Genomic DNA, 23469 nt, shown 5'->3' with positions numbered 1-23469 from the left:
ATAAAGCAAACCTCATCTTTCTCCCTGACCTCCTTTCAAGAATAAGCCATTTCTTGCGCCTCAAAATAACCTCCCACTTTTTAACAGTTATGAAGAGCAATCCTTTTCAAAACCTTGTGAATATTCATTTACACCTAGCAATCTTGACCTTTAGGAAAAAACCAAGGCCTTGCACTGTTTATAATAGCCAGGACATGGAAGCAACCTAGATGTCCATCAGTAGATGATTGGATAAGAAAGCTGTGGTACATATACACAATGGAATATTACTCAGCCATTAAAAAGAATACATTTGAATCAGTTCTAATGAGGTGGATGAAACTGGAGCCGATTATACAGAGTGAAGTAAGCCAGAAAGAAAAACACCAATACAGTATACTAATGCATATATATGTAATTTAGAAAGATGGTAACGAAAACCCTTTACGGGAGACAGCAAAAGAGACACAGATGTATAGAACAGTCTTTTGGACTCTGTGGGAGAGGGAGTGGGGCATGATTTGGGAGAATGGCATTAAAACATGTATAATATCATATAAGAAACGAATCGCCAGTCCAGGTTCGATGCAGGATACAGGAAGCTTGGGGCTGGTGCACTGGGATGACCCAGAGGGATGGTATGGGGAGGGAGGTGGGAGGGGGGTTCAGGATTGGGAACACGTGTACACCCGTGGCAGATTCATGTTGATGTATGACAAAACCAATACAATATTGTAAAGTAATTAGCCTCTAATTAAAATAAATAAATTTAATTAAAAAAAGAAAATAAGGCCTTAGAGTATCACTAACCTTTCAACCATCAAACATAAAGGTTAAAAAATATATACACACGTTTTGAATATGGACATACAGAGAGGTTTTTCATACTATTCTTACTGACTTTGTCTCTCTCTACGTTTTTAGTGCCTTAAAGGGGACAGAGTAACATTTTAAAGGTTCTAAAGTGCTCCAAGAACATAGATACATGAATATCACTATGACAAAAATTCACAATGGTGCTCAGCATTTTAAGGCATTTTGTAAAGCGGGCAAGCAAACCTATAAACAATGGCTAGAGCTATAAATAGACAAATAGAATTCATGTGCATATTCTCACTTAGGGGTCACACAGATGAAAATGGTTGCCAACAGTATTGGCAGGACCATCTTGAAACACAAAAAACTCATTTATTACTAATGTTGGGGACATTAGGATTAACAACTACATTTTAGGTAACTACTCCCTCAGGATGGGGGCTTCCCAGGTGGCGCTACTGGTAAAGAACCTGCCTGCCAATGCAGGAGACGCGAGAGACACAGGTTCAATCCCCGGGTCAGAAAGATCCCCTGGAGTAGGAAACGGCAACCTGCTCCAGTATTCATGCCTGGATAATCCTACAGAGGAACCTGGTGTGCTACAGTCCATGGCATCATAAAGAGTTGGACACAACTGAGCAACTAAGCACACACACACACTTCTTCAGGATGTAACAGGCCTTTAAATAAAAGATGTTTAATGTCTTACCACAAAGCAAACTTCTATTCAATAACAAAGAAAATAATACATATGTATGGCACATGAACAATTTGCATGGATCTAACATATAAGAAGCACTTAAAAACAGTGGGTGACACAGATGAGTGCTCAATGAATGTTAGCAATAATTACTATTAACATGGAACTCTTCCAACAACCTTAAGAGGTAGACATGATCATCATCCCCACTGAGGCTGCTCTACACAGGTGTCTGTGGGGAACACATACTAAAATGAGACAGATTAGATCCAAACATCAAACTAGTTACACAGTCAGGAGATGGTGGGTCATCAAATAAGGTCAGTTACAATGTAAAGCTACCCAGTATTACATACCAAATATCTAAGAGAGATTCTAACTGCTAAAGAAGTTAGAAGGAATGCAGGGCAGAATACAATGGATAAGAATGTCAAATGATCCCACAAACACAAGAGCTCCAGCTATGTGTGTTATTTACATGCAAATGGAGGATAAAATGCTAATATGAATGGCTGAGTTACTGTAAATGAGGACAATTACTATTTTTATAAACTCTTACATTCATATAGTGCTTTTTAATATAAAAATACTTGTTCATATACTAATAAATCTACATAATTCTTAAAAAAGAATGTCACATGAGGTGAGCCTCTGACAGAGAACTGAGACATGAGCTGGCAGGGTATTATGGATAGCAGCCTCACCTTCATCGGCGGGTACTTATGGTAAGGAGCTGCCCCCGTGGCCAGTTCAATGGCTGTGATCCCAAAACTCCAGATGTCAGCTTTAAAATCATAACCACGAACCTGGACAGAACAGAGAGATGTACAAGATTATTTTAACACCCAGGAGTACTTTCAAGATAGCTTCTAATATGTATCAAGAACCACAGACTTTAAGCTAATAAAATATAATCTAAACTAGGCAAAAGCTAAATTTACTTGATAAGAGGAAAAAAGGAAAAACTGAATGAATGTCCAGCATCAATGGGGAAATGGTTAAGTATTGTATTTTCACTTAGAGAAACATTATACATTCAACTAAAAGCAATATTAACGAATCCTATATGAAAATATGGAAAACCACTCTATGATATAATATGAGAAAGCACTTAAGAAAGAAGATTACAATATTCTTCAAAAGTGTTGATACTATTACAAACAGGTATACAATCTATTAAAGAAAAAACTAGAAAGACCTAGAACAAAAATAAAAGTTTGGCAGTCTTTTGTTTTCTAAATTTCCTATGTTACAATATTATTTTATCACCTTAATTTTTGGAGTGAAAAAAATTACAAGGGTAAGAATATTTTTAAAGTTGCTAGTATGAATATGTTGCCAAATTTCTCTCCTTTATACTGTCACCAGCATGTTATAAAATTAAATATTTTAATTTTCTATCCTAAGCAATATAGGAGCAGAAACAGTATTTGGGAATGTGTGGTTTGAAACCTAAAATTAAAGCTCCATATTATATACTGCCTCAACATGGAGTAAATAGAAGGACCTGTAATGATCTAAGTGAAAGTTCCCTACCCCACTGTCCTCCCAAGGAGAATGTGCCCTAGGCCCTAAGCCCTGCTTATCAAATGATCAGGTGCAGTTCCTGTTTATTCCTGAGAAGCAGGTTTCTGCTCCCTGCCAGCCCTTAGAAAACAAGCCAATCATACCTTCACAGGGAAACCAAAGGGTACATCACTTTCTTGATACTACAAAGCCTGTCTCCTGTAGCAACTGTTCATTCCCTTCCTAAGTGCAAACCCGTAAGGCATGCAGCGTCCTGTGCCTCCAGGTATGTGTACAAGCAAATAATAAATTGCGGCCAATCTCATCAGGCCCAGTGTCAGGTACCTGCATGCTCAGCCATCTCCATAACCCTAGTGTGGGAAGTCTCGACCCACACTAAGGTCAATACAGGCATTGTAACAGAGTGAAAAGTAGATTCAGTTCTACATATGGAGTTTGACATAAGACACTTATGTAAAACACCTACAGGGAGTTGGAATACCTACCCAATTTTAAAAAACAAGACTCAACTGGATACAATTTATAAATAATGAACAATGAACAGGTGGGAAGTAGAGACAGAAACAGCAAGTATGTGTAGTCAGAGATGAGGTGCTGGGAAGCAGTGTTGCTTGGCAGTAGAAGGAAAGCCAGAGAGAAGTCAGAGAAATGGCCTAATAAGCAGGAGAATGAGGAAGCTAAAGATGTCAGTAAAGGGCATGCCAGTCAGAATGGCTGCTAACAGAAAGTCTATAAACAATAAATGCTGTAGAGGGTGTGGAGAAAAGGGAACCCTCTCACACTTTTGGTGGGAATGCAAACTAGTACAGCCACTATGGAGAATAGTGTGGAGATTCCTTAAATAACTGGAAATAGAACTGCCATATGACCCAGCAATCATACTGCTGGGCATACACACTGAGGAAACCAGAACTGAAAGAGACACATGTACCCCAATGTTCATCGCAGCACTGTTTATAGTAGCCAGGACATGGAAGCAACCTAGATGTCCATCGGCAGATGAATGGATAAGAAAGTTGTGGTACATATACACAATGGAGTATTACTCAGCCATTAAAAAGAATACATTTGAATCAGTTCTAATGAGGTGGACGAAACTGGAGCCTATTATATGGAGTGAAGTAAGTCGGAAAGAAAAACACCAATACAGTATACTAACACATATATATGGAATTTAGAAAGATGGCAACAACGACCCTATTGCAAGACAGCAAAAGAGACACAGATGTAAAGAACAGTCTTTTGGACTCTGTGAGAGAAGGCAAGAGTGGGATGATTTGACAGAATAGCATTGAAACATGTATATTATATGTGAAACAGATCGCCAGCCCAGGTTTGATGCATGAGACAGGGTGCTCAGGGCTGGTGCACTGGGGTGACCCTAAGGGATGGGATGGGATGGGGAAGGAGGGGTTCAGGATGGGGGACACATGTATACCCATGGCTGATTCATGTCAATGTATGGCAAAAACCATTACAATACTGTAATTAGCCTCCAATTAAAATAAATAAATTAATTTAAAAAAATGTGAGTAAAGGGGAAAAGGTCAACAGTTTCAAATGCCACAAAGAGAATAAAACAAGGAGCAAAATATGAGCACTGGATTCTAGAATTAGCAGTTTCCTTCCATAAGGTGATGGGATGAGTGACATAAACTGCAGTCTGTTTGATACAACCAGGAAATAGGGATGTGGGGAAAACTAGTCCTTCAAAAGTCATCTGTAAAAATATCAGGTCATTTTACTTGTACTAAGGATTTGCCATCAAATCAATCTTAATTATACTATTCCTTAGGTTGCCTTTGTATAAATCTTGAGATTAATTTATGTTTTGCTAAGTTCGAGAGTTTGGGGTTTATTTTTAAGCATGATGCCAAGTCTTAAACAAGGAACAGAGGCGTGTTTCCCAAAGCTAACCTAGCAGACCACTTGAAAGCGAACACTGCTCAGTTTTTTTTAATTTTGTAAACTAACTCAAATCACTGTAAAAAGACAAAAGACCCAGTACCTGTTCCATAACTTCAGGCGCCATCCAGCAAGGTGTTCCAACAAAGGTTTTTCTCACTTTATTCCGAGTAATGTCACCACCAGTTGCTAAAAAAGCACTAACTCCAAAGTCTAAAACAGAATATAACAGCAGGGGATTAAAAGTACAGTAACTAACATAAATACATAGGAAAATAATATAATGTAGTTATGGTCCTACATACATAGTATGACCTTTTCTCATCTTTCTGCTGAACTTCTTGACTAAATTAACATATAGCTTAATGGGTTCCTCATTCTATTCCTCTCCACCTCCACACACCATCTCCTCAGATTTTACTCCTTGCTCCAATGCATTCTTCTCATTTTCCCAAACTGAAACTCTGTATCAATTAAACAGTAACTCTTACTGCCCCTTCTTCTCAGCCCCTGGCAACATCGGTTCTACTTTCTGTCTCTATAATTTTGACTCCTCTAAGCATTTCATGTAAGTGGAACCATACAGTATTTATCTTTCTATAATGGAGTTATTTTATCTAGCACAAGATCTTCAAGGTTCATTCATGTTCTAGCATGTGTCAGAATTTCCTTCCCTTGGAGGCTGAATAGTATTTAATTTATGTACATACCACATTTTGTGTATACATTCATCCACTGATGGACACTTAAGTTGCTTCCCTATTTTAGCCATTGTAAGTAATGGTGCTATGAATATGGGTGTACAGATAGCTGTTTCAATTCCTGCTTTAGGTTCTTTGGGGTTATGTATTCAGAAGTGGAATTGGTGGATCATACAGAATTTTTATTTTTAATTGATTTAAGGAACTGCCATACTGTTTTCCATGAGAACTCTACCATTTTATGTCCCTACCAATAGTGAACAAGGATTCTGATTTCTCCACATCCTTGCTATTTTGTATTTTTTTGATAAATAGCCATCCTAATGGGTGTGTTATTATCTCCTTCTAGTTTGACTTGTATTTTTTCGCTGATGATTAGTGATACTGAACATCTTTCATGTGCTTTCTGAACATGTGCATATCTTCTCTGGAGAAATGTCTATTCAAATCCATTTTAAAATTGATTTTGTTGTTACTGTTGAATTTAAGGAGTTCTCTGTATATTCTGGATATCATAAGTCTCTTGTCAGATACATGATTTGCAAATATTTTCTCCCATTCTGTGGGTTACCTTCTTCCTCTATGGATAGTGTCTTTAAGTGCACAAATTTTTAAAATTTTCATGAAATCCAATCTATTTTTTTTGTTTTCTGTTGCCTGTGCCTTTGGTGTCATATGTAAGAAATCACTACCAAATCCAATGTCATGAAACGTGCCCTGTTTTCTTCTAAGAGTTTTATTGTTTTACGTCTTTATATTAGAGTCCATTTTCAGTTAATTTTTGAATATTGTGTTAGGTAAGGGTCCAAATTCATTCTTTTGCATTGGGATATTTAGTTTTCCCAGAACCATTTGTTGAAAAGACTTTCTCCACTGAATGGCCTTGATACCCCTGTCAAAAATCATTTGATCATATTGTACGAGGGTTTATTTTTGGGCTTTCGATTCTATTCCACTGGTCTTTATGCCAATTTTTATACCAACAACATATTGTTTCTATTACTATTGCTTTGCAATAAGTTTTAAAATCAGGAAGTGTGAATCTTCCTACTTTGTTCATTTTTTAAAAGACTGTTTTGGCTATTTGAGGTTCCTTAAGCTTCCATATGCATTTTAGGATTTTTTTTCTATTTCTGTCCCTGCAAAAAAGTTATTGGGGTTTTGACAGGCATTGCACTGAATCTGTAGATTACTTTGGGTAGTACTAACTTTTAAAAATAATGATAAGTCTTCCAATCCATGAACAGGGGGGATGTTTTCCATTTATTTATATCCTCTTTAATTTCTTTCAGCAATGTTTTATAGTTTTCATTGTATAAGTATTTCACCTCCTTGGTTATGTTAACTTCTAGGTATTTTAATTATTTTTGATGCTACTTGTATATAGAATTGTTTGTAATATTTTTCTCAGATTGTTCATTGTTAGTGTAGAAAATGCAACTGATTTTTAAGTGCTGACTTTTTATCCTACTTTTCAAAGTTCATTTATTAGTTAAGCAGTTTTTTTTTTATGTAATGTTATGCTTAGGGTTTTTCTGCATGTAAGATCATAGAATCTGCAGAGATAAGTTTACTTCTTTCTTTTCAGTCTGAATGTCTTTTATTATTTTTCTTGCTCATTTGTTCAATTTAGAACTTCCAGTAGTACTATGTTGAACAGAACTAACACATTCTTCCCGTGTTCCTGAACTCAGAGGAAGAGCTTTCAAGTCTTTCATCACTGAGTATGATATTCACGGTAGGTTTTTCATATGTAGCTTTTACTATGCTGAGGAAGTTTCCTTCTGTTCCTACTTTGTTGCATGTTTCTATTATGAAAGGGTGTTGTGGTGGTGGTTTAAGTGGTGCCTGACTCTTGCAAACCCATGGACTGCAGCCTGCCAGGCTTCTCTGTCCATAGGATTCTTCAGGCAGGAATACTGGAGCAGGTTGCCATTTCCTTCTCCAGGGGATCTTCCCAACGCAGGAATCAAACCCAGGTCTCCTGCACTGCAGGCAGATTCTTTACCAACTGACTACGAGGGAAGCCCATGAAAGGGTGTTAAATTTTCTCAAATATCTGTGGTGCACTGAGATGACCATGCGGGTTTTCTTTTTCTCTTTGTTCTGGTAATCTCATGTTTAACACTGATTTTCAGATCTTGAACCACTCTCGCATTCCAAAGAAATCCTACTTGGTCATGGTGTATCATCCACTTAATATGCTACTGAATTTGATTTGCCACTAGTATTTTGCTGAAAATATTTACATCAATGTTTATAATAGATACTGGTCCATAGTCTTCTTTTCTTGGGTTAGTATCTCTACCTGACTTTGGGAATAGGGTAATTTTGGACTCAATAAAATGAGTTAGAAAGTGTTTCTTTCTCTTCAAATTTTTGGAAAACTTTGAGGAAGGCTGTTACTAGTTCTTCTTTAAATGTCTGACAGAATTTACCAGTTAAACCACTGAGTCCAGTCTTTTTTTTTTCTTAGTCCACCTAGCTAAAGGTATGTCAATTTTGGTGATCTCAAAGAATCAACTTTCGGTTTCATCAATTTCCTCTATTGCTCTTCTATTCTCTATATCCTTTTCTCAACTCTAAATTTTATTATTTCTTTCCTTCTGCTGACTGAGGGTTCAGTTTCTTCTTTTTCTGGTTCCTAAAGCTGTGAAGTTAGGTTGTTGATTTGCTAGCTTTCTTTTTTTTTTAATAAAGCATCTAAAGCTACAAATCTGCCCCTTAGCAATGCTTTCACTGCGTCCCATGAGTTCTGGTATGGTTGTGACTTTGTTTTCATTAATCTCTAGCTTCCTGTGTGATGTCTTCTTTCATCTACTGGTTGTCAAAATCTATTTGTCAATCTATTTTTGTTTAGTTTCCACAAATTTGTGAATTTTCAAGTCTTCTGTGGTTGGTTTCTAGCTTTACCTCATTGTGATAAGAGAAAATACTTTATATGATTATCACTTAATCTGTGGCCTAAAAAATGGTCTATCCTAGAAAATGCCCCTTGGACACCTCAGAAGAATGTGTACACTGCTCTTATTGGGTAGAGTGCTTTGTATATGCCTGTTAGATCTAGTCAGTCAATGTGTTGTTTAAGTCTTCTATTTCCTTACATTCTGTCTGTTCTACCCATTATTAAGACCGGAATACTGAAGTCCCTAACTACTACTACAGAGCTCTCTACAGTTCCTTTTAATATTACAGAGCTATCTACAGTACCCTTCAATTCTGTTACTTTTTGCTTCATATATTTTGCTGGTATGTTAATATGTGCATGAATGTTTATAACTGTTTATCTACTTATTATATCTAATCTTTTATTAATATATAATGTGTTTCTTTGTCTCTTACAACCTTTTAAATATAAAGTCTATTTTGTCTGATATTAGAGTAGCTACCCTGTTCTCTTTGGTCACTATTTGCATAGAATATATTTTCCCATCCTTTGCTTCTAATCTCTTTGTATCTTTGGATCTAAAGTGAGTTGCTTATAGACAGCATATAGTTGGATCATGTTTTTAACCATTCTTTTAATTGGATAGTTTATTTACATTTAAAGCAATTATTGATAAAGAGGGACTTACTTCTATCATTGTGTTATTTTTTTCATATGATTTAAAGCTTTTGGGGGGCTTCCCAGGAGGCACCAGTGGTAAAGAACTGCCCTGCTAATGCAGGAGCCATAAGAGACATGGGTTTGATCCCTGAGTCGGGAAGATCCCCTGGAGGAGGGCATGGCAACCCACTCCAGTATTCTTTTATTTATTTAATGTATTTGTTTGTTTATTTGTCTGTATTGGGTCTTAGGTGCTCCTGGGCTCCTCTAGCTGCTGTACATGGGCTGGAGGCAAATAGGATCTTAGTTCCCTGACCAGGGATCAAACCTATATCCTCTGCATTGGAAAAGTAGATTCTTACCCTGGACCACCAGTGAAGTCCCCACTCCACTATTCTTGCCTGGAGAATCCCTGGACAGAGAAGCTACGGTACATAGGGTAACAAACAGACACCACTAGAAGCAACTGAGCACGCATGTTAAGTTGCTACATGCAACTTAAAAACAAAACGACAAAAGAATTTGTTCCTCATTTCCTATATTACTGATTTTGTGCTTAACTTTTTGTTGTAAAATGCTTAAAATTTTTCCTCATTTTAAAAATTTATATTTTATAGCTATTTTCTTTATGGTTACCATGGGGTTACGCTTACCACGCTGAAGTTGTAACACTCTAATTTGCATTTACACCAGCTTAACTTCAATAACATACAAAAACTTTTTTCTTTACAGCACTATTCTTATCTCTTCAGGTTGTTGTTATCACAGAATTACATCCTCATAAACTGTGTGCTCAAAAACATAAACTAATCATTCTTTTAAATGCATTAGTCTCTTAAATTATGTAGAAAAGAAGATGCGGTGTTACAAACCAATGCTATTGTAATATCAAGTTTTAGACCAATAACTGTTTTCTGTAACGTGTTAGTCTCTTAAATTATGTAGAAAACGAAAAGTGCAGTTACAAACCACTGTTACAATAATAGTAGTTTTTTTATATACCCATGTATCTACCTTTATTGAGTTCTTTATTTCTTCATACTGCTTGGAGTTATTATCTAGGGTCTTCTCATTTTATCTTGCAAGACTCCCTTGAGTATTTCCTGCAGGGCAAGTCTAGTGGAAACATATTTCCTTAACTTTTGTTTATCTGGAAATGTCTTAATTTCTCCCTCACTTTTAAAAGGATCCTTGGTTGACACTTTTTTTCTTTCAGAACTTTGAATACATTGTCCCTCTGCCTTCTGGCCTCCAAAGTTTCTGATGAGAAGTCTGTCTTATTTAGGACACCTTGTATGTGATGAGTCACTTGTCTCTTGCTGTTTTTACGATTCTTTTTCTTTGTCTTTCTTAAGTTTGATTATAATGTGCCTCTGTGAGTCTCTCAGAGTTCACTTTAGCTGGAGATCACTGAGCTTCTCAGACGTTTATATGCATGTTTTTCATCAAGTTTGAGATGTTTTCAGCCATTATTTCTTCAATTACTCTCTCTGCCCCTTTCTTCTCCATCGAGGCCTCACAGAATGTGGATGTTGGTCTGCTTAATGATATCCAAATAGACCCGTCAGACTCTATTCACTTTTTCACTCATTTTCCTTTCTGTTCCTTGGAGAAAGAAATGGCAACCCATAAATCTGTTCCTTAGACTTGGTAATTTCCATATTCAAGTTCACCAATTATTTCTTCAACCAGATCAAATCTGCATTTAAATCCTTCTAATAAGTTTTTCACTTCACAATTCAAGGTATTGTACTTTTTAGCTCCAGAATTTCTTTCTTGTTTCTTTTTAAGTCTTCTCTCCTTATTGATATTTAGATTTTATTAACAATTGTTGTTTTCAGTTTTTCTGTATCTTTTAACTCTCTCAACATCTTTAAGATGGTTGTTTTTAAAGTCCAATATATCTGCCATCAAGCCCTTTTCAGTGATGGTTTCCTTTGAATAGATCATACTTTCCTATTTCACTGAATGTCTTGTGATTTTTTTTGTTGTTGTTATTGAAGATGGACATTTGAATCTAATAATGTGCTAACTCTGGAAATCAGATTCTTCTCCTTCCCTAGGATTTGCTGTTTTTTGTTATTGTTTTGTTTTTTTGGGTTGTTGTAGGCTGCTTCTGTGTCAAGCATTGGCCTGAAATGTAAACTTAAGGCCTTCTCAGATCTTTTCTGCACCTTTTCCTGAGAACAAACATTCACTTTTCAATTTTCCCTGCAAATGTTGCTTTTGTTTTGGTTTTGTGGCCACATCACATGCCTTGTGGGATCTTAATTCCCTAATGAGGGATGGAATATAGTGCCTTGGCAGTGAAAGTGCAGAATCCTAACAACTGGACCCACAGCAAAGTTCCTATAGTTATTTTTTATTGTCCTAGTCTTTAAAGTTTGGCTTCAAAAAGGGGAAGAGGAGAGAAACGAAGGAAGGAAAAAAAGGCAATGACCTGTTCAAGTGCCCTGGAAATCACATGGAAAGGAGGAGCTGTAACAACAATGGCTGCCTGTCTCTTTGTCTGCATCTCTGAGATCAGAAGCTGCAATTAGTAATCAGAGCAGATGCTGCTGCTACTTCAAAGGACGGGGTCCTTTCTGCCCACCATAGTTCCTGCAAGTTGTGTGCAAGTTGCTCCAAAAACATATGCATAGCTGCTTGCCATGTGGCTGATGGGTAAGAAATGAGCAGCTCTGAAACCGACCAAAATTAACTGCAATTTACCTTCCAAGTCTTGTCCTAAAAGTTTCAAGCAATCAATGAGATGCAGAATTTCAAAACAGTTACACTAGACAGTTCTGCCAATTCAACTGTTGTCTAGGTGGAGAGAAGATTCTTGGTGCTTTCTACTCTACCATTTTCCTAGAATTCCTTCTTTTTTGTTCCTTACCACTTGATTTTGCTTCTCTACCCAATACAGCATAATTGTGCCTGGTTTTGAACTTATATAAATGGAATCATAAGTTATATATTTTATTTTGACTAGCTTCATTCACCATATATTTTTATAATTTATTTAATGCTTCTGTACACAGCTGGAGTTTTCTTCATTTTCATCAGTACCAAGTTCAAGTGCGTGTGTGCTCAGTTGTGTCCAACTCTTCGTGAGCTCATGGACTGTAGCCCACCAGGCTCCTCTGTCCCTGGGGTTTTCCTGTCAAGAATACTGGAGTGGATTGCCATTTCCTCCTCTAGGGAATCTTCCCAACCCAGGGACTGATCGAACCCACGTCTCTGGTGTCTCCTGCATTGGCAAGCAGATTCTTTGCTACTGAGCCACCAGAGAAGCCCATTATACAGTACTGTAAAGTATAAATCAACTACAATTTACTTATACATTCTACTAACAAAAGGCTTGGTAATGTTTCAAACTTTCAATGCTTATTAGCATTATGGCACACTGAAGTATGAGTTTCTCTACACCATAGATTTAGAAGCTAAAGTCTCTGGGTATGCATATCTCCAACTTATTAAAGTGTTCCTACTAGCTTATATTCTCACCATCAGAAGGTGAGATTCTCTCTTGCTTTACATTGATAACTAGTACTGTCAGATGTGTTTGCTACATCAGTCAATATAATGTGATTTCCCAATGTTATTTTATTGTGCATTAATTGCTAACTAGTTGAGATTGTACACCTTTTACTATATTTATGTTTTGATGTCTTCATTTGAGGTTATTTGACTTTTCCTTAATTAGTTCTTTGTATATTCTAAATTTGAGTCCCTTGTCAAGTTATTCATGCTGCAAATAACTTATCTACTTTGTGGTTTGCTTCTTTACTTATTAATGGTGACAAACTGTTCTTCTTTTGATGAACAATAGTTGCTAATTTTACAGGAGTTAAATTTATCAATCTTTTTCTTTATGTTAGAACATTATGGCTTAGTTAAAATATTCCCTTACCTGAGGACATGAAGATGTGTGCCTAAATTTTCTTCTAAAGCTGAAGAAATAATTCAAGGTTTGGGTAGTTATCTTCCTCCTGCCAAACACCTGACTGTTCCAGCAGTGTGGGACCAAGCTGAGATTTTCTCAGATGATCTGCTTGCTCAATAGTCCTGCAGTTCAGCCATTCTGGAGTCTCACCCTGGGGGAGGGGGCATTTCACCAAGATACCAACACTGGAAGGCCTTGGACTCTAACTCTTATCTCTTCAACTCTGAATCTACCAATACACTTCCACCTCTCAGATGTGTCTTCTTAACTGGCAAATAACCCATTTCTCCCAGAAGAGAAGTATAACTTCCCTAAAGCACATTTATTAAACACAATGAAGTTTCTTGACTACCTCTCCTTCAGAGGAAAGTTAAAGAATGGTATAAGAACCCACAGAAGATGACTCTAAGGGGAGTTAGGAATAGATAACCATAGTTAAGTAGTTTAGAAAATGCCTACGACTGAAAATGAAGAATGAGTAGTGGAAGATACCTTGAGTCAGCAGGGATATATCAACATAGTATGTGTGACCAGAGATGGTCCAGGATACAGAAGAGAAAACTGACTAAGAAAACATAGAAGATAAGTAATGCTGTTCTATCAGCCATTAAGCTAAAATAAAAAGATAAAATAAAAAGAAATACTAATCAGTACCTGCAATCTGTACCGAGCCATCTTCTCCAAGAAGAATATTGCCAGCTTTCACATCTCTGTAAGGAAAAAAAATTACTTATTAAAAAACACTTATTCTTTGGAGTTACATAATTTAAGAAGTTCAATATATTCACCACAACACTGGTAATATTTAAATGCTTTAATGAAAAATTGCATTTAAGAGTATTAGGGCCAATAGCAGAATTTTTAAAATTGTAGTCACTTGTACTAAAATCCAAACATGGTAAATAGAAAGCTATAGTAATACATAGCTTTTACTAGTAAATTTGGAAAAACTCAAGATTATTAAATATTTGACTGAGATAACAGTGGCTAAAGAATGTGACCCTCTCACCTTATCTACTTTTTAAAATATACTGATTTTTCTATAATTTATGAACAAAATTTTACAATGATCAGTATGTGGCTGATAACAGGGACTAGTCTATGCTTGTAGCATAAAGATATAATATAAATTGTTCAAACATATCTATATTCTTATTAGTAACTAAAACAACTCAAGTAATACATAAATACATTCCTGTTATAAAAACCTAAACATCACTGAAAAGGTCAAAATCCCTTTTGACCACTGTTCTCAGGTCTAATATTCTCTACAAAGTTTCCAACCATTATCAGTCTAGTTAATAGAATATGTTCCTGCGACATATCTGAGCTTTTCTTCCAACATAAATGATATTGTACTATCCATTCAAATCTACAACATGTTTTTCTCATGCAATAATGTGTCAATAGAATCTAAAAAATTTACATTCGTCAACTCCCATGAGTAATCCATTTCTTTGATAACCTAGAGAAACTCTCACAAGGCACACAGAATGTACAAGGGGGTTGTCTATATAGTACTGTCTGAAGTAACAAATCAAAAATGGCAACAATCTAGAAAGTCAACAGTAGCAGAAAGGTTAAATTAAATCTGTTACATTCATGAAATGTGTTAAAGTCAATCAACATGTTATGACTTCAAATGCCCTCTACTACCTAATACATACTGCCAGTGAACACTTCAAATAGTACCGTGTATTGTGTGTGCCACCATTAGTTACACACTCACAGGCATGAACACATCTTTCCACACACACCAAAAGGAGCACAAGGAATTTAGGTTTTTTAAAGGAGAGGAGTAGGACCAGAGTCAAGGGGAACAATGTTTGACTGTCCTATGGGAGTGGACTCACCTATTTATTTCATAATTAAAAATAAATATAATTAAACAAACACAAGAGAGCCAGACCTTGAAGCTAGACTGAAAGAAAAGTGAGGCTAGGTCATGGAAGAAGGCCGTATTTATTCGTCAGGAAAAGGAACCAGTGAAAGGACAACACATCATCTCTTTCCTGTCCTTCCCATCTTCTTTTCCCCATCCTTAGATAACCATTCCTTGGTAAATAATGAACAACAGTTTCACAAATGTTATGTAGCAGCATCACCATACCAAGAATACACAACACTTTTCCTGAATATATACTGAAGCATAAAGAAATCATGTTACTCAGTATTTTGTTCTGCTTATAAATGCAAGGAATTTATAGGACTTCCTCCCAGAGGCTGGCTTACAGTAAAGGCTGGCTCACTTCGTCCTACAAACCTAAAGCCTACACAATGAACAGGAGAGAACTGAGGGTATTTCCTTCCTGTGGTGACAAAGACCATTCAACTAAGCCAACCATGAACCTTCAACTCCTTTTTCTGAATGACATCTAAAACTTAATGGGAAAAAACAACGTACAGTTCAGTCACTTCCTCCTCTGTTTTTTGCAGCAGGCTGCAACATATAGTGTTAGTACAGAAGCTGATCCTCTTACAACTACATGAGAAGTTGCTGAAGAACTCAACGTCAACCATTCTACAGATGTTCATCATTTGAAGCAATTGAAAAGGTGAAAAAGCTTAATAAGCAGGTGCCTTCTGCTGCTGCTAAGTCACTTCAGTCGTGTCCGACTCTGTGTGACCCCATAGACGGCAGCCCACCAGGCTCCCCCGTCCCTGGGATTCTGAGCTGACTGCAAATCAGAAAAATCATCGTTTTGAAGTGTTGTCTTCTCTTACTCTACCCAACAATGAACCACTTCTTGATCAGACTATGACGTAACAAAAAGTGGGTTTTACAGAACAACCAGAGATGACCAGCTCAGTGGTTGGACTGAGGAGAAGCTCCAAAGTACTCCCAAAAGCCAAACCTGTAACAAAAAAAGGTCATGGTGGCTGTCTGCTGGTCTGATGCACCACAGCTTTCTGAATCCTGGTGAAATGATTATACCTGAGATGCACTGAAAAATGCAATGCCTGCAGCCTGCATTGGTCAAAAGAGTAGGCCCAATTCTGCTCCATGCTGCTGCTGCTAAGTCGATTCAGTCGTGTCCGACTCTGTGCGACTCCATAGACGGCAGCCCACCAGGCTTCCCGTCCCTGGGATTCTCCAGGCAAGAACACTGGAGTGGGTTGCCATTTCCTTCTCCAATGCATGAAAGTGAAAAGTGAAAGTGAAGTCGCTCAGTCATGGCTGACTCTTAGCGACCCCACGGACCGCAGCCTACCAGGCTCCTCCGTCCATGGGATTTTCCAGGCAACAGTACTGGAGTGGGGTGCCACTGCCTTCTCCATGACAATGGCCAACTGCATACTGCAGAACCAACACCTCAAAAGTTGAACGAACTTGGCTACGAAGTTTTGCCTTATGTGCCATATTCACCTGACCTCTCACCAACCAACTACTACTTCTTCAAGCATCTTGATAATTTTTTGCAGGGAAAATGCTTCCACAACCAGCAGGAGGCAGAAAATACTTTTCAGGAGCCCGTGGAATCCCAAAGCACAGAGTTTTATGTTATAAGAATAAACAAACTTATTTCTTGTTGGCAAAAATGTGTTGATTGTAATGGTTCCTATTTTGATTAATAAAGATGTGGGAGTGAAGCTGTGAAGTTGCTCTGTGGTGCCCAACTCTTTGCGACCCCATGGACTGCAACCCACCAGGCTCCTCTGTCCATGGGATTTTCCAGGCAAGAGTACTGGAGTGGGTTGCCATTTCCTTCTCCAGGGAATCTTCCCGACCCAGGGATTGAACCTGGGTCTCCAGCATTGTAGGCAGACACTTTTACCATCTGAGCCACCAGGGAAGATAGGCATGTGTGGGAGCCTAGTTATAATGATTTAAAATTCATGGTCTGAAACCACAATTATATTTGCACCAACCTAATAGTTAGTACAAAGAGGGCATCTCTCATCTACTCATCAAATAGATTTAAATAACTAAATAAAAGACAACCTGCTTTAAATCAACTTATGGAGATAAATGAACCACTAAAACCATCCATCCATCCAACTAAACACTAAAATAAAACTTGGTTATCTCTGAAGAAATGTGGAGCAGCAAATCAATCAATTCAACTACATACCAAAATAAAATCAATTGTTCCCTCCTGCTATCCCAGCTCCCAACTGCCACCTCTTAACTCTGTTCCAAATATCAGACTTATAAACCAGTATGCCGTAACAAAATACGACAACTATCCATCTACATAGGAGACCAGTTAAACTACAACATATTATATAAATGAAATACTACAAATACTAACAAACATACGTGGTAATGTTTATTTTGGCATAAATCTCTCTCAAAGGAATCACAAGAAAATGGCAAGAAGTAGTTCCTTTTAGAGCAGGATACCAGAAGTGCAGTGGCGGAAGGAGACTCTTTTTTAAAGTGCTTTATTTTTTAGAACAGTTTTATTTTTATTTTATTTATTTTATTTTATTTTTAAACTTTACATAATTGTATTAGTTTTGCCAAATATCAAAATGAATCCGCCACAGGTATACATGTGTTCCCCATCCTGAACCCTCCTCCCTCCTCCCTCCCCATACCATCCCTCTGGGTCGTCCCAGTGCACTAGCCCCAAGCATCCAGTATCGTGCATCGAACCTGGACTGGCATCTCGTTTCATACATGATATTTTACATGTTTCAATGCCATTCTCCCAAATCTTCCCACCCTCTCCCTCTCCCACAGAGTCCATAAGACTGTTCTATACATCAGTGTTTCTTTTGCTGTCTCGTTACACGGGTTATTGTTACCATCTTTCTAAATTCCATATATATGCATTAGTATACTGTATTGGTGTTTTTCCTTCTGGCTTACTTCACTCTGTATAATAGGCTCCAGTTTCATCCACCTCATTAGAACTGATTCAAATATATTCTTTTTAATGGCTGAGTAATACTCCATTGTGTATATGTACCACAGCTTTCTTATCCATTCATCTGCTGATGGACATCTAGGTTGCTTCCATGTCCTGGCTATTATAAACAGTGCTGCGATGAACACTGGGGTACACGTGTCTCTTTCCCTTCTGGTTTCCTTGGTGTGTATGCCCAGCAGTGGGATTGCTGGATCATAAGGCAGTTCTATTTCCAGTTTTTTAAGGAATCTCCACACTGTTCTCCATAGTGGCTGTACTAGTTTGCATTCCCACCAACAGTGTAAGAGGGTTCCCTTTTCTCCACACCCTCTCCAGCATTTATTACTTGTAGACTTTTGGATCACAGCCATTCTGACTGGTGTGAAATGGTACCTCATAGTGGTTTTGATTTGCATTTCTCTGATAATGAGTGATGTTGAGCATCTTTTCATGTGTTTGTTAGCCATCTGTATGTCTTCTTTGGAGAAATGTCTATTTAGTTCTTTGGCCCATTTTTTGATTGGGTCATTTATTTTTCTGGAGTTGAGCTGTAGGAGTTGCTTGTATATTTTTGAGATTAGTTGTTTGTCAGTTGCTTCATTTGCTATTATTTTCTCCTATTCTGAAGGCTGTCTTTTCACCTTGCTAATAGTTTCCTTTGATGTGCAGAAGCTTAGAACAGTTTTAGATTTACATAAAAGTTGAGAAGATGGTGCAGAGGAGTCCCCATACAGCTGTTGCTTAGTCTCCCCCATTATTAGCACTGTGCATTAGTATGGTTCTTTCGCCACCTTAATCAATCAGTACTGATGCACTGCTTTAATAGGATGTCCTTCTAATGGAATTTGTATGATGTTTTCCTCATGATTAGATTGGTGTTAAGAGTTTGGGGAAGGAAAACCGGGGAAGTGTCATTTTCATCACATTGTATCTAGAGTACATAGCATTACCATGAGTTAGCACCATTGTGCTAACTGCTTTTTTTTTTATCCTTGACCATTTTGTACCATTTGAACTTTTAAGCTATGTATTGGCATTGTTGCTGTTGTTCAGTCACCTAGTTGTGTCTGACTCTTTGCAACCCCATGAACTGCAGCACGCCAGGCTTCCCTGTCTTTCACTATCTTCAGAGTTTGCTTAAACTCATGTCCATTGAGTCGGTGATGCCATCCAACCATCTCACCCTCTGTCACTCCCTTCAATCTTCCCCAGCATCAGGGTCTCTTCCAATGAGTCGGCTCTTCCCATCAGGTGGTCAAAGTACTGAAGCTTCAGCATTCGTCCTTGCAGTGAATATTCAGGGTTGATCTCCTTTCTGATTGACAGGTTTGATCTCCATGCAGTCCGAGAGACTCTTAAGAGTCTTCTCCAGCACTACAATTCGAAAGCATAAATTCTTTGGTGCTCAACCTTTCCTATGGTGCCTCTCACATCCATACATGACTACTGGAAAAACCATAGCTTTGACTATACGGACTTTTGTCAGCAATGTCTCTGTTTTTTATTTTTAATACATTGTCTAGTTTGTCAAAGCTTTTCTTCCAAGGAGCAAGTGTCTTTTAATTTCGTGGCTGCAGTCACTGTTTACAGAGATTTTGGAGCCCAAGAAAATAAAATCTGTCACTGTTTCCACTTTTTCCCCTTCTATTTCCCATGAAGTGATGGGACTGAATGCCATGATCTTAGTTTTCTGAATGTTGAGTTTTAAGCCAGCTTTTTCACTCTCCTCTTTCACTTTCATCAAGATGCTCTTCAGTTCCTCTTCACTTTCTGTCATTAGGGTGGTATCATTTGCATTTCTGAGGTTACTGATATTTCTCTCAGCAATCTTGATTCCAGCTTGTGATTCATCCAGCCCCAAATTTTGCATGACATACTCTGCATATACATTAAATAAGCAGGGCAACAATATAGAGCCTTGATGTACTCCTTTCTCAATTCTGAACCAGTCTGTTGTTCAATGTCTGGTTCTAACTGTTTCTTCTTGCCTTTCATACAGGCTTCTCAGGAGACAGGTAAGGTGGTCTGATATTCCCATCTCTTCAAGAAATTTCCATAGTTTGTTGTGATCCACACAGTGAAAGGTTTTAGTGCAGTCAATGAAGCAGAAGTGGATGTTTTGGAATTCCCTTGCTTTTCCTGTGATGCAACGGATGCTGGCACTTTGATCTCTGGTTCCTCTGCCTTTTCTAAATCCAGAAAATCCTTTTCTAAATCGTACATCTGTAAGTTCCAGTTCATGTACTGCTGAAGCCTAGTTTGAAGGATTTTGAGCATTACTTTGCTAGCATGTGAAATGAGCACAACATTCTTTAACACTGCCTTTCTTTGGGAATGGAATGAAAACTGACCTTTTCCAGTCCTGTGGCCACTGCTAAGTTTACCAAATTTGCTGACATACTGAGTGCAGCACTTTCACAGCATCATCTTTTAGGATTTGAAACGGATCAGCTGGAATTCCATCACATCCACAGGCTTTGTTCTTAGTAATGCTTCCTAAAGCCCACTTGACTTCACATTCCAGAATGTCTGGCTCTAGGTGAGTGATCACACCATCCTGGTTATCCTGGTCATTAAGGCCTTTTCTGTATGGTTCTGTGTAGTCTTGCCACCTCTTCTTAATCACCTCTGCTTCTGTTAGAATGAATGCTCCTTGCCATTCCTGTCCTTTACTGTACCCATCTTTGCATGAAATTGTTCCTTCGGTTTCTCTAATTTTCTTGAAGAGATCTCTAGTCTTTCCTGTTATACCGTTTTCCTCTATTTCTTTGCATTGTTCATTTAAGAAGGCTTTCTTATCTCTCCTTGCTAATTTCTGGAACTCTGCATTCAGTTGGGTATAACTTTCCCTTTCTCCTTTGCTCTTTGCTTCTCTTTTCTCAGCTATTTGTAAGGCCTGCTCAGACAACCGTTTTGCCTTTTTCTTACAAATGGTTTTGGTCACCACTTTCTGTACAGTGTTATGAACCTCTGTCCACAGTTCTTCAGGCACTCTGTCTACCAGATCTATCTGTTCATCAGCTCCACTGTATAATCGTAAGGGATTTGATTTAGGTCATACCTGAACGGCCTAGTGGTTTTCCCTACTTTCTTAAATTTAAGTCTGAATTTTGCAATAGGGAGCTCGTGATCTGAGCCACAGTAGCTCCAAGTCTTGTTTTTGCTGACTGCATACAGCTTCTTCATCTTCAGTTGCAAGGAATATAATCAATCCGATTTTGGTATTGACCATTTGGTGATGTCCATGTGTAGAGTCATCTCTTGTGTTGTTGTAAGAGGGTGTTTGCTATGTCCAGTGTGTTCTCTTGGCAAAACTATTAGCCTTTGCCCTGCTTTATTTTATACTCCAAAGCCAAACTTGCCTGTTACTCCAGGTTACTCCAGAAGTTATTTCTTAACGTCCTACTTTTGCATTCCAGTTCCCTATGATGAAAAGGATAGTTTTTTTGGTGTTAGTTCTAGAAGGTCTTGTAGGTCCATAGAACCATAGAACCATTCACCTTTATCTTCTTCAGCATTAGTGGTTGGGGCATAGAGTTGGATTACTGTGATACTGAATGGTTTGCCTTGGAAAGGAACTGAGGCCATTATGTCACTTTTGAGATTGCACCCAAGTACTGCATTTCGAACTCTTTTGTTGACTATGATGGCTACTCCATTTCTTCTGAGGGATTTTTGCCCACCATAGTAGATATAATGGTCATCTGAGTTAAATATTGGTGTTACCCATTCAAAAACTATTTTCTAAGCTTCTGTCTTTTTAAAAAACATTTCTTTCTTTTGCTGTGTCAAGTCTCGCTTGTGGCAGGCAGGACCTTTCCTTGTGACACATGCATTCTCTAGTTGTGGAGCGCAGGCTCCAGAGCACACATATGGACTCAGCAGTTGTGGTGCATGGGCTTAGTTGCTCTGAGGCCTGTGGGATCTTAGTTCTCTGACCAAGGATTGAACCTAAATCCCTGCATTGCAAGACAGATTCTTAATCACTGGACCACCAGAAGAGTCCCTAAGCTTTTGTCTTAAGTGAAGAAACAGCAATCTCTTGCCAGCAGAACCTATACTTAGGATGACTACTTTTCCTGATCAATTAAGATAATAAATTCATGTTTCCCTCTTCAGACCAAAATTGCAATCTATAGAACAGCTTCCAAGAGTGAAAGCAGAGGAATACCATGAAGCTAAATGGCTCACTGGATAATTAAACACCAGTCTGTCCTCACACACAACAGGACAAATTGAACTTTGAAGGAAAAGATTTGTAACTAAACATCTGGAAATCAATATAATAGTCCTTTTTTTTTTTTTTAAACTTCATCTCAAAGAATATCAAGCAACCCAGCAGCCCCCAGTTATATCCCCCAACCACTCTTAAATAGCAAGAACAGTAAGTTCTGTTTTTCACAGCTTGATGCCATTTCTCATGTGTCACTATTATACCAAAGTTGCAAATTCCTTTTAAAATTAAATTTAAAATTAAAAGTACAGAACAAGTTTCTCCCCGTTACATTTTCATGACTCAACAAATGGCACGTCATGTGCTATGTGCTAAGTCACTTCAGTCATATCTGACTCTTTGGGACCCTGTAGACTGCAGCCCGCCAGGCTCCTTTGCCCATGAGATTCTCCAAGCAAGAATACTGGAGTGTGTTGCCATTTCCTCCTCCAGTGGATCTTCCCAACCCAGGGATTGAACCCGTGTCTCTTACATCTGCTGCACTGGCAGGCCACGCTGGCAGGCTGGTTCTTCACCACTAGTGCCAGCTGGGAAGCCCAATAATAGGCACAGTTCAAGAGAAGAAACGAATCATAACAAAGCTGAAAAATAACACTACATTTATGCATCTTAAACTGACTAAATATCTACTATTTCTGTTAAAGCTAACCCCTTTAAATAGGAAAAATATTTGGGTACATAGATACAGAGAGAAAAGTGTAACTCTAATTTAGAGACCTGTTCACTCTAGTAGAAACCTCTAAAGCCTCAGGGGTCAAGGAAAAAACACAGTAGAGACAGAGTAAAATTATTTGACCTAATCCAGCAGACTGATACAAATCTATCTGAAATAACAACTGGACTCTAAAGATATGAGAAGTAACAAAATCTACCGAAAACATCCATGTCTGCTTCCCAGTAAAACAACTTTCTCCCAACTTTCTCCTATTGAAGTCTCAGCTCAGCTCAGCTGAAGTGTAAGTAGGGTTCTTAGCCTTGGCTGCGTACTAGGATCTCTTGGGAAACTTTCAAAAGTCTCAATGCCAAGGCCTCATCACAAATCACTTAAATGAATTTCTGGCAGTGGATCTAGTAATCAGTACTTAGTAAACTTTCCCAGGTGATTCCAATATGAAGCCAATGTTAGGGCCTCTGATTTAATGTATAAGAGAATTTCTATTGCAACAACACAGTAAACAGATTTTCATCACTTACTACACAGACCTTGGCCCTAAGACACACCATTCCTCTGCGCCAAACACAAAGAAAAATGCTGGATAAATCAGGGGAGGATACT

General features: G+C 38.0%; 1 protein-coding gene across 2 annotated transcripts in view; it reads right to left on the bottom strand.

Moving 5' to 3' along the window:
- Positions 1-23469, bottom strand: part of OXSR1 (oxidative stress responsive kinase 1) — an 87437-nt gene that overhangs the window by 27950 nt on the left and 36018 nt on the right. For both annotated transcript variants that reach the window (XM_005901135.2, XM_070360566.1), the window contains 3 exons: positions 13758-13813; positions 5031-5140; positions 2200-2301 (listed from right to left, as the gene is read on the bottom strand). In XM_005901135.2, the coding sequence (XP_005901197.2) occupies positions 2200-2301; positions 5031-5140; positions 13758-13813 (268 nt within the window). The remainder of the gene's footprint in view (positions 1-2199; positions 2302-5030; positions 5141-13757; positions 13814-23469) is intronic.

This window comes from Bos mutus, chromosome 22 (assembly GCF_027580195.1).
Source record: "Bos mutus isolate GX-2022 chromosome 22, NWIPB_WYAK_1.1, whole genome shotgun sequence".
Taxonomy (NCBI): domain Eukaryota; kingdom Metazoa; phylum Chordata; class Mammalia; order Artiodactyla; family Bovidae; genus Bos; species Bos mutus.
The sequence above is the reverse complement of the archived record's forward strand: the minus strand, read 5'-3'. Positions and strand labels throughout refer to the sequence as shown.